Raw genomic sequence first — 12,705 nt, 5'->3', positions numbered from 1 at the left:
GCAAACTATCGACGTTATGTTTTGACGTTTTGACCATACCCAATTTTTACTATGCGAACTGGCGCATTTTCCCTTTTTGCCTAGGATTTTCACTCACGAATTACATGAAATTATAGTAACCTTAAACGCTTAAACAAAAAGAGTAAATGCACTCACGAGTAGGTATAGGCTATAAAACTTATAATGTTGAAGCTTAAGTAGGGCCATGTTAAGCGGTGTTGTATAAGCCGTAACTAGATTTCAGAGTCACTCGGATGTTAGGTAAAGAAAACATTTCCTCTTGTTCAAAAATCTCCCGAAAAAGGGTTGGTTCTTACAAATCAACAAAATATACCTATGTAAGTATTTGTTTTTATTCAAGAGGTTTTGGTTCATTACAAATGGAAATTCTATTAAAAAAATAGAACTCGAAATAATATGAAATATATTTTATATTATTTTGAGTTTTATTTTTTAATACTTGTACATAATTTACGACGTAGCTGAGATGCCACAGTAAAGGAGAATATTTTTAATAGGTAATGCGAGCAGGTATCGCAAATTTCCTTATGATTTTTTTTTTATGGTGGCCAATTTTAGTCCCATCCAATGGTAGATTTAGGGTACCCACCTTTACATGCGTCAGGTTAATTAAATGAAAGGTAGCATGTATACATGTCAAATAGGATTTATAGTGTAAAAGTTGGATGTTCAATAAGTAAAATAAAACTCTTAATTAACAAAAAAATATTTATTGTATGTTCTTACAATAAAATTGGTGTTGTTTTATTTAAGCCATAAAATGACATAGTACAAATATATTCTTTCTACATACATCATGAATAAAAATAATTAATTACCATTTTATTTTTTTAATTCCACATTTTCAAGTGTTCAAACGTAGTAGGGTACTAAATAAAAGTAAAATAGAAAATATTCACAAACGATAGATTGGTGGTGGACAGTTGAAATATCGCCCAAAACGTGGGTCAGTATTATGATATATTATACAATAAATAACCCAGAAATAGTTGACAACATAACTTTTGCATAGTTACATAAACAAACAATTAAATATATTATTTTATTGTATTTATTAAGACCAAAAATGAATCGAGTAAAATGTAAAATTCCAACTAAAAAGAAACCATATTGGATGTCCACCGAAAAGGTCTGTATATAATAATAATAATAATTGTGTGCATTTTACGACTTCTTAGTCTGTCCGAAATTAAGAAGTCAAAGACTTAACTAGCTTTTACTAAGTGCTGTTAGCGTAAGAAATAAAAATTAATTAAAAAACCAAAGTAAATTATGGTCCATATACAGATATTATAATGTAGTCATTATAGTGTCAATGCAACAACTCAAACATAATCTTTTCTGTTCCAAATATCGCTCACTCCTTTCAAGAACGACATAAATCAAAAATCGACAATTTTCAGTTGTGGATGTTTTCAGAATGCCCAGAAAATGTACTATATCCCAGCACAAGAAGCATATTTTTAACTTAATATTTACCCGCTACAGGGCAGAAAGTGTTGTTTTTGCATTTTGAAGAAAAGGTGTTGTTTCATTATTTTTTTAAATATATTAAATATTTTTCAAATGGAGAAAAAACCTTCAGGTTTTACCTAAAAAGATGTGTTGCACAGTAAAAAGTTCAATAAGTGGCTTGACATTTATTTTTAATACATTGTGTTATATTTTTAAACTTTAAAAACGCTCTCCTGAAAAATCAAGTTTTTTGATTTATGACGTTCTTGAAAGGAGTGAGCGATATCAACAATAATGGGTTTAAATGATGAATGCCATATGTAACATGAATAATATCAGCCACTTGTTCCTCTCTCTGGATCAGCTAACCTAGAACAGATAAAACAATAAAAATGTTTTTTTAACATGTAATAAAAACTGCAATCACTGGAGTAACTTAAAGCTTAAAGATTTAAGGGTATAGGATTTTTTTTTTTAAATATATTTTAGTTATTAAAATATCTATTTAAAGGGATATTTAAAAAAAAACATGTACATTTCTTAATCCCCACTCAATTATGAACAGGTCACTGAATTGGATTAATACTTGATATTATTCCAAGATCGTACGGTCCAGTCTTTAGTGAGAGAGCTGAAATTGTTTTTATGTCAATCCAGCCAGTTTTCTTATGATTACACAGACTTACTTGTGAATTTTTATTTGATCAGTTGGAACCAGAATGGATGTGTCCTGTGGGGTAAGAAGCACATATTGTCTGTTTGAGGTTCGCTGAGCGTGCCCAATTAGAAGGTCCATTGTCGTCTTTCTATTCACATTATCCTGAAAAATTTAAGTTAGTTTGTAAAATTCCTTCATTATAATTAATTGTATTTTTTTATAAATAAGCAAAATATTTGTATTCTTATGATAAAGTCATATTGTGAAACACAAGTCTATGTAACTTGTGTTTCACAATAGGAATTTTTGAATTAGTATATTTCCTCGAGAAAAAAAACTGTTCACGCATATATGTGCTATCAAAAAGAGAAATGATTTTATAGTATGTATATACTTCGCCGAGATTATTGAGGGGCGGACAATATAGCTTAGCGGGCCAGATCGGGTCTGCGGGTTAGTGGTTGCCTGAAAAAACTGAATGCTGAGAGTAAAATATATGACTGTATTGAAACATACCATAAATACATCAAACTCATCGAGGAAATAGAAAGGTAGCTCCATACAATCCCAAAGTGCCATGATGAATGCAACTGTCGCATAAGAACGTTCTCCACCAGACAAGGACTTTGTGGAAGAAGCAGACCTCACAGATGCGGAGTCTCGTCCCGTACATTTTATTTCTAGAGTCTTCTTTTCGTTATTTATTTCGATTGAACCCTAAAATAAATTTCTTTTATTCAATTATACACAGGAACAGGGATTGAAAATATTAAGCTAGAGATATTATTTTTTATTTAAATATTTGTATTTTTGAAAACCTGTGTGTCGATTTCAAAAGCATTAAATATATTTTGTAGATAAATTTAAAAACAAAACACACATTAACATATTTTTTTCAGCATTAAATACGTCCTGAAAATACAGACTGTTAACCACTTTAAAAATGCAAAAAATAAACAAGTTATCCTTGTTTATTTTGTGCCAATGAGGTAGCATTTTACGAAAATGACGCTCTATAAATTATTATTTTTATACACACTATGTAAAAACACCTCTGCCACGTAAAAAAATCAGCGGCAGTTATTTGCCAACATTTTGTAAAGGCAGATATCTCAATGTATAATAAATATTGTCATCCTCTGATAAATAAAATCACTAACACCCAAGTTTATATCAGATATAGCAAATCTGGTGCGCGAGATAAGGCCCACAACAAGGCAAAGAACCATCCTGGTAAAGCACATTGGGAAACCTATAGGACTCTGAGAAATAGATGTAATTGGATGCGTCGTAATGCCAAACGCAAGTTCTCTCAATAAACTTTGGTGAGCGCTGGCCCTTAGAAGTTTCTGAACAAACTATGGTTTGTAAAAAACTAAAGATGCTATAGAAGTTTCTATTGACGGCTTGAACAGCCATTTTTCCGAATCTTCCACTCAACTTAATGACAGATTTTCTTCCAATATCCATACTACCAATTCTCCATTTTAACTGGCAATAATTTATATTTAAAATTGTCTACTTTTCACTAACTGCTCATCATTTATATTTAAAATTGTCAACTTTTCACAACCTGTTGCTGACCCTTTCATGCAAGTCATTCCCCGAAAGGCCACGTTATTTGTAAATATAAAAATATCCACAATGAATTAAATCCATTTATCAAATATGTAGTAATATCTTACTAATTTAAAAAATAAAACAAAAATTTACATACCAAATACGCTCTCAGGTGAAGAATCATTTGAAAGCAAAACTGAACACGACTCGCTATTAACGTTTGTAACTGTATTGCATTATTCAAATGAAATATAACCGCTTTTTCCAACTGAAAAAAACAAAATGTTAGCATATATTGTTTGATGTCAATTTAATTTTCAAAGATATGTGACAATTTTAAGATAAGTATACATATTATATCTTACCTTTTTGATCAATATGGATAGCTGACTAATCATTCTGGAAATAGATTTGTGTAGATTCCTTTTCTCAATCAACATGCCGGTCACTTGCTGCTTTGATGGACCACTCTTCTGCATAGAATCTAATTTTGCTTTTGCTTTTTTTAATTCGGTAATGATGACATTCATTTGTCTGAAAATATATTATGCCATGTATAACTTGAATTTGAAAAGCAGTAACCTCGCTATATACGTATTGTACGCATTGTTCATATTGAATATCTCATTCCATTGTCATGGAACTCTAGATTACTAAAAATATTATCCTGTCAATATCTCCGACATTTTCAGAAATATATGTATTAAGTAAGTCAAATTTTATTGCAACACCTAGTTCAAGGTTTTAAATAGCACCTGGTATAAAAGTTTTAATAGATTATATTAGTTTTATTATATTTCCCGTTTATTTTTATGGGTTACATGATATTTGAATCTAGATTAGGTGTAAAAACTTATACATATTTAGATATTGCACATTTGCAACCTCTGAATAAGGGTTCAATACATAGAAATTTTGATATAAATCAACCCTTACTATTTTTTACAAAATGTTTTTTTTTACATTATATTTGCAACAGTTCTATAATTGCCAATCATTTTAGTAAATGGGATAACCCTATAAGCATATGTAGTCTAGTTACTTGTTACCTGCTAGTATTGTATGAAATAGTAATACACATAGTTAAATAATTTAACAAACCTGGTATTATCAAGTCTTGGGCAGAGTTCTTCTGCTTTTTGTATTTTTTCACCAACAAGGATCTTCTGTCTTTCAACTTTTTCTTGAAGAACTTGAAGTTTCAATTGATCATCATTTAAAGTCTGGCTTACCGAATTAATTTCCGATTGATTTCTGTCTAGTTTCATTTGTTCTTGATTGAGGTCATCCTGAAAAATATACGGGTTTTTAAAATTAAATAACATAATGCCTTTAGCTCTGAGATTCTTCCAATTGAATGTGTGTTTTAGCTATCAAAAGGTCACATGTGGTGAGAAGCTTTACAAGCAGCAATGAGTAGCATAACAGCAAAGAGATGACAATAGAATTAGTATTACATAATAAATATATGCTAAGGTTATAAGTGCAAAATATCAAAGTCCATTAAACTGGTATATATTAGAGATGTAGCTATAAATAAGGGAAATTATTATTGGTAGTCTTACTTACATCCACTGTCATATGAAGTGCATCTCTCTCCTCCTTCAATTTAGAGACTTTAGACTCCATATTTTTAGCTGTAATCTTAAGTCTATCTACTTTTTCTGCCAATTGTTTTTCTTCTGTTCGTAAGATCACAAGTTTTTCTTTTGCTTGATTTAGTTCATCTGTCTACAAAAATACTAAAAATTAAGTAACCGCATGTTCCTCAGCATACGAGTCAATTAATTTCTTCAATAGTGTCTTACCAAAACTTTAATATGACCGCCTTCCATATCACGGAGATTGGATTGTAATGATGATAATTTCCCTTCACATATATTTTGAGCCCTCAGGAGCTTCTCTAACTGTAGATCTAATTCCTTTTCATGTTTACTTAATGCATCACTTTGTTTTTTAAGTCTCTGATATTCTACATTCGCTTCAGCTAATAATACCTCTGTACTTTTTAGTTCTGATTCCAGTTGCCTAAACAAAAAATAAACAAAAATAAATCAATGTAATCTTTAAATATATTTTTTTAAATTCATAACAGATCGAATCTCACTTTTTCCTCTCAAAAGTGCTAACTTGAAGGTAGCGAGATGGCCGTCCGGCACCACCGTATGATCTGTAGTTGGGAGACGGATAAAATTCAGTTTGATCCAATGTGACAATTTTACTACAGTTTACCGGGACTCTTCTTTCATCACTTGCCAAAGAGGTCGCCAAATCTACACCAATAACATACAAAAAATATAAACATTATTTTACAGAAAGTTTTTCTTAATTTTTTTTTATCTGAGGAATGCGTAATACGTTTCGTCAAAATAAATATGAATTTAGTTATAGAAAAGGAGAGTAATTAACACAAACCGTGAGTAGGAACAAGAAGTATAGATTCCAGGCCAATATTATCTATGAGAAAATTAGCAACAACGGCATCTTCAACTTGCAGGCAGTTAAGTGCGCTGCACATATTTGGAGGTGCTCTGACAGCCTTTTTAGATACATCATGAACTTTGTTATAGAAGCGACTGGTGGTGATTGTTGGCTTCTGTTCATTTCCATATATTTTCTGCATGATGGAAAATAAATTACGAGAATCTTGGTCAGTGTTGACACAAAAAGTCTTTAAAGATCCTCCGATAATATGCTCTAAAGCGCTCGACCATTCTTTATTTCGGACCTTCAAATATGAGCCAATAGGTCCACGCGGCATTTCACTAAATTGTCCTTGCGCATGTGCTTTCTTAACAGCAGCGACCAGATCAGTCATATTTTTCCCATAAACTGCTAAGCTGTCTTTTCCTCTAACATTGAGTTCGGTTAATTGAGCTTTTGTATGTCCTAAAATATAAAGAAAGCAGATTTTCCATAAATAACAATCCATAATAATAAGCAATGTAAGAGATGATTAGTGAGATATAAAAATTACATACTCAAAGTATTTTCATGGTTTTCCTTCTTCCTAGATGCATTTACTAAAGTATTCTGCTCATGATTCAAAGCATTATGGGTTTGATTTAGTTCATGTTTAACAGTCCCCTTTCTCGTCACTATTTCTGAATGCTTTTCTTTTATATCGGATATTTCATTCATAATTGAATTTTTTCTTTCCGCTAAATTAATATTTCTATAAAGAAAAAGAAACTGTATGAGAAATATAAGAGCTTGTATAAATTAATTACTGATAAAATGAAATATACATACGTTGCACTAGAAACTTCTCTTGTTAAATCATTAATATTAGAGTCTTCACGAGAAATGTGTTCCTTTTTTCGTTTCAGTTCATGCAAACAAGATTTCCACTCGGTCTTTAGCTCCTGAAGTTTTTTATTAAGTGTCGTGTAATCCGCATCCTTACTTGCCGATTGAACAGCTATATTATCTAATGTCTGTTTGAGATTTCTGAAAATAATTAAAATCGTATTTTCAGCATTTCAACGATGATTAATGTATTGAGGAGAGAAATGGTGTAAATAGATAATTGAATGGTGTTATTGCCAACTGATGTTCTTTATGTGTGATCATGGTATACAGTACATACTAGATTATCAAGCAGGCACAATAGGCATGCGCCTAAGAATTTAAATTTAAAAATAATTCAATAATAAAATATTATCATTGTCAGAAAAAAATTATATTTTAATATTTCTAACAATGACAATAATTAAGTTTTGTGTTTTTGCAGCGTATCTTGTAGGCCTGGGCCATAGAAGTCCCAGTGCCATGTGCTTAAAATTATTTGCTTGCCAACAGCACAATGCAAAAATATTATAGTATGTATAATTTGAACCAAAAATTGATTTTGCTTTTCAGGTATTATCTTTTTTTACAAAAAGGACCACCTAGACTGATTGCACTTGTTACACTGCATAATTATTAAGGCCAGAAATGCTCCAAAAGAAGTTTGTAATTTTGCTCTCAGTTCTGCAACAATTGCTTTTGTAATATGTACTGTGAGCAGTACATTTAATTTAAATATACAATTGCATAAGTCAGTAATAAAGATTGAGTTTTTTTAAATCTATTTATCCTACCCGATCTCAAAAAGGGCACAGGTGTCCCTCAAACATTTTGTAGTTTTTTAATGAATTCAGTCTGTAAAAAATATAAATTTATTTATTGATTTGGCGTTTAATTTGTAGAACTCCATTTTAATTTATGTATTAATTTTAAATCAAACACAGATTTTTTGAGTCTACTAAGTTGTATTTTACTAACAAAAACACAAAAACATAAAAAATTATTAAAGTATAACGGATCAATTTTAAAAAACTCGAAGGACAAATTAAATATTTTAAAAAATAACGGAATTTACAAACTAGAAGGTAATGATTGTAATGCAATTTACGTGGGACAAACTGGACGCTCTTTCCTAACTAGATATTCAGAGCATGTAAGATCTTATAAAAATAAAAAAACTAGACTCTCAATTTGCCAACCACTTAAATGAAAATAACCATAAAATTCATGTTTCAAATAAACCAATTCCATTACATATTGAAAGCAAAGGTAGAAAAATGAATATATTAGAGCAATTAGAAATTAATAAGTATATAAACAATCCTAATTTTAAAATCATTAATGAACAAACCAACCTTATATCTTCACCACTGCTAAACATATTTAAATAGACTATTATTATACATCATCTCTCTCTATGTAAACGCTTGCATGATGCGTTATTGATAAACTAATAATTATATCTACATATATAAATTCTTTCTTAAAATTAAAATTAAAATTGCCATGTCTAGTAATAATTATATCTACATACATAATCAATTATATCTACATAGTTATATGAATTCTTTCTTAAAATAAAAATAAAAATTGCCATGTCAATAAATTCTCCCTTCCCAGAAAATAAATATAAGGGTACATACCTACATCCCCCACCTACCTAATGAACAAACCAACCTTATGTCTTCACTACTGCTAAACATATTTTAATAAACTATTACTGTACATCATCTCTCTCTATGTAAACGCTTGCACGATGCGTTATTGATAAACTAATAATTACATCTACATATATAAATTCTTAAAAATAATATTAACAACAATTGTATTAAGCTTTAAAATATTAATTCTCTAAAATATGGCCATGTCAATAAATTCTTCCTTTCCCAGAAAATAAATATAAGGGTACATACCTACATCCCCCATTAGCTACTGTTGTCTCCCCTCAATTATTGCTGCACGTGTTAAAACTGTCATTTAGAATTGTATAGCTACATAAGGACCGTAGTCCATTTGATCTTCACGTTCGTTTGATAATGCCCTAACAAGGCGAAACAATTGTCACAATATAATTTTTTATGTGTTTTTGTTAATAAAATACAACTTAGTAGACTCAAAAAATCTGTGTTTGATTTAAAATTAATTCTTCTTAAAAAAAAAAATCTATATATAAACTTGTTAAAAACGTCAGTATTTAAGAATAAAATAAAAATGTTTCTCTAAAATTCTACAGTAATTAGAAGCAAACTGGGTAATTTGTTTGCCGGGTAGTTCGCATTCGACCGTATGAGGGAGATAATACACTTTAGTGTAAAACAAAAAAATCACTATTGGATAACTTACAATATTTTAGCTTTAGATTCCCTATCCTGAATTTGTAAGTTGGTAATCTGCTGTGTGAGGTTGTCCACTTTGGCGGCTTGTTTACTTTGGTGTTTCATTATTTGTTTTAAAGTGGTCTCCAGTTCTGCGACTTCGCACCAGTGGTATTCATCTTCCAGAGATCTCAAGAGTGCCTGCACTTCGTCACTAGATCGCATTTCGTCCAATTTCACTCTTAACTGCTGCAATTCTCTCTCCAACTCAGAAAAAGCCTATCCAATCACACAAAACAAAATATTATTACAATATAAGTATAGTTTGTATGAAAATAATAAATAAAATAAAACAGAATGTGCAATCGAACTTCAGAACTCAAGTCCGGTACTATTATATGTATTCTAAACTGAACTTATTTTTATTTAATTGCCAAACCTGCTTTTTCTTTTCTAATGTCGCTTTAGCTTGAACACAATTTTTATGGGCTGTTTTATAATTAATTTCCATAACGTCCATGTTTGTAGCTTTTCTAAACAATGAATACTTCTTCTTAGCATCCGAGGCGTGAAAATTTCTAGCGTCATCTTGGTTCAAGACACATATTGGATTATCAACTTGAATATCGTGCACTGAACATATCATCGCCACATCATCATATTTTGTCGATACAATGGTTCCTGATGGAGAGGCAAAATACATTTTAAAGAAATGGCATGTCAAGGGACATATTTAATCATACATAGTTATGGTAATATTTCACACTGTCCGGCTTTCAGTTCAGGAAATCAACATTTCCAATTAATCCGACTATATGATATCTATATTAGATACTAAATATCAAATCAATTTAAACAACCACAGTAGACATTTGATTTTCCTGTTACTTTATAGATGTTGGAAAATGAACAAAAACTACAATTAATTAGCCCTATTCGGACTAACAATCTATAATACTTCTTAAACAACAGCGAGTTATGCAGATTAATAAGATCCTGAAGTACACAAAGCACTTAGATGAGACTAAACTCGATGCAAAAAAAAAACCTCCACAATTCACAAAAAACAAAAACTATAGTAAATAGAAAGTTAAATGTCTTTTAGGACATAACAATAACAGTTGATGAACTGGATTACGTTGACTGTCATAAAAAGGTAGAATATTGTGAATAAAGTGATGATTTCTAATTTTGGAATTACATATTAACTATCACAGGTTATGATGATTTCTAATTTTGGAATTACATATTAACTATCTACCGGAAAATTGAGCTGCTGTATATTTTATTTTGGTCAATCTAAATACTTAATATGGATTTTATAATAGTAATGATTGAAATTAACTTTGATTCTGACTGAATCCGGTTTGTAAGTGATATTTAAATCTCATGTTTTTCAATAGATTGTATTTAAAAAAATTGAATTAACAACACTTAGGAATACAGAGACCTACAAGAAAATAAATTATATATTCTCATTACATAGTTAAAATCACAAAGTTAGTGCTTCAAATATAAATTATTTATATATTCTCAGTATTAAACAATATTATAAAGAATAAAATATAGTTGATTGTTACCATTTTCGCTCTTGATTTTGTATGAAGAACCACCGGATGCATTTATAGTTCTTATAATGGTGATCACGTCACCATACACATCATGTTTGTATGCATTCTCAGTGCTATTCTTAATCTTTATTTCGATGTGAGCAGAATTTGTGCCTTTTTTAACAAATGCTATAATAAAATGACAAAAATCATAATAATTAGTGAAAAAAAATTCAAAATCGATACAGGTATAAAAGTGTATCACTATTGGTACGTGGCAGTTCAATAAATGCAAATTTTGAGAATTACTTCATAGTTGGGTTGCGGTTGATATGATTATAATAAATCACTTTCCTTGCACACACTATACGCGTTTGACACCAGCTACTGCAGATATTCTTTACTAACGGCAAGAACCACAGAATTGTCAACATACAAAAGGCAGCGGACGGTCAAATTGATCGTATAAACTCCAGTAATCAAACCTTTTATTTCATTCATGCAATTATTCAAAAACAGATTTAAAAATCACGGTGACATTACACATCCCTGTTTAACACCCTTAGAGATGCCAAACCAAGATGAAAATAAACCATTTACTATTAATGCATACAGTGCTATCCTCGTACAAGGCTGCAATACCTTGGATAAGTTTACTGCTTATTTCATGCTCAGATAATACCTTCTATAGTTTCGTTCTATCAATTCGATCATACGCCTACTGCAAATTCACAAATGCGCAAAAAAAGTCTTTGATTTTTGATAAAAACTTCTCCGACACTCTGGAACGCAAAAATTTGATCAATACACCCTTCCCATCAAGAGTTCAATCCTTAATATTTCCCTAACTTGTTTCAATAAGTATACTAACGACTGACTTGTGATTTATTATATAACTTGATTTGAAGATTAGCAAAAATAATTTGTGAATAGGCCCTCTTTAAGATTAATAAAATGTCATCCCATAGAAAAATTTTACCCCCATAATTTTGCAAAACAAAAGAGGATGAACGATTGTTAACAAAATGTCCTGTTCAGATGATTTGTTGGCCTACGCACACAATGTAAGCACCCAAGGTAATGTACAAAGGTACCATAACAAGTACTGACCACTTAGGGATGTCCCTCGATTGGTGATGGCAGCCCGACCACCGAGCCCCACTACAAGTGCAGTAAGGATAGCACTTTTTCCACTACCATTACGACCAACTATAAAGTTTATATTCTTATGAAACTTTATTTCTAGATTATCATGACAGAAGAAATTGCGAATGTGCATACTCAATATAGCGCCATCAATTTCTCCCTGAAATAAGGAAAGATCACGATTAATTAATTATTTATAATAAAATTAAAGGTTTAAAAAAACATGTCGATACACAAGGATTCGCTGAAATAAGTAGTGAATTGCGAAGAAAGTTTGTGAATAAACTTAGTAAATAATAATTAGTTTTTCAACTTACTGGGTCACTATTGATCGCGTTTAATTCTTCGGTATCTTCCCCCATATTGTGTTCTCGAAAATTACAATTATAATATTATATTCTTGTTAAATACCCGGATATTGTATTATTAATTGAGGTTTTACTTTATGTTAATAGAGAGAAGTCGTACAACCTAAAAACATTGAACGCCCCACTAAGAAATATTTCATCAATTTCTTCTTCAATATCCTAACGTCCCTTCATTTGATTTCTTCTAAACATTTTATTCCATCCCGAACGCCGACTAATTTCAATTTTTTTGACAGTTGAATAAAAAGAAAACAAAGAGCGGCTATAGACGAAAATTATCAAAGATAGAATTGCGAATCAAGTACCTACTTACTTAGTACATAGGTATCTACGCGACATGTTCT

General features: G+C 30.6%; 1 protein-coding gene across 1 annotated transcript; it reads right to left on the bottom strand.

The window, feature by feature from the left end:
• Positions 1-1,676: 1,676 nt before the first annotated feature.
• Positions 1,677-12,641, bottom strand: SMC6 (Structural maintenance of chromosomes 6). Its single transcript, XM_088257957.1, has 17 exons — positions 12,311-12,641; positions 11,958-12,153; positions 10,878-11,036; positions 9,737-9,978; positions 9,326-9,576; positions 6,947-7,144; positions 6,676-6,869; positions 6,110-6,583; positions 5,802-5,967; positions 5,503-5,722; positions 5,264-5,425; positions 4,796-4,983; positions 4,060-4,228; positions 3,852-3,962; positions 2,651-2,851; positions 2,163-2,296; positions 1,677-1,845 (listed from the first exon to the last, which is right to left on the bottom strand). Exons 1-17 carry the CDS (start codon positions 12,353-12,355, stop codon positions 1,812-1,814), a joined length of 3,144 nt encoding a protein of 1,047 aa, XP_088114083.1. The 5' UTR covers positions 12,356-12,641; the 3' UTR covers positions 1,677-1,811.
• Positions 12,642-12,705: the final 64 nt, after the last annotated feature.

The sequence above is a fragment of the Brachycentrus maculatus genome, unplaced genomic scaffold (assembly GCF_059751285.1).
Source record: "Brachycentrus maculatus isolate JH-2025_06_01 unplaced genomic scaffold, ASM5975128v1 h1tg000089l, whole genome shotgun sequence".
In the NCBI taxonomy this organism is placed as follows: domain Eukaryota; kingdom Metazoa; phylum Arthropoda; class Insecta; order Trichoptera; family Brachycentridae; genus Brachycentrus; species Brachycentrus maculatus.
This window is presented reverse-complemented; position numbering and strand designations above follow the sequence as displayed.

What these genes read in the sequence shown, in the direction of transcription:
- SMC6 (XM_088257957.1), bottom strand. Translation starts at nt 12,355, where the DNA reads ATGGGGGAAGATACCGAAGAATTAAACGCGATCAATAGTGACCCA. An exon ending in ACGCGATCAATAGTGACCCA is followed by an intron (nt 12,154 to 12,310) that starts GTAAGTTGAAAA and finishes TCCTTATTTCAG; the next exon opens with GGAGAAATTGATGGCGCTAT. An exon ending in GAATCTAAAGCTAAAATATT is followed by an intron (nt 7,145 to 9,325) that starts GTAAGTTATCCA and finishes AATTATTTTCAG; the next exon opens with AAATCTCAAACAGACATTAG.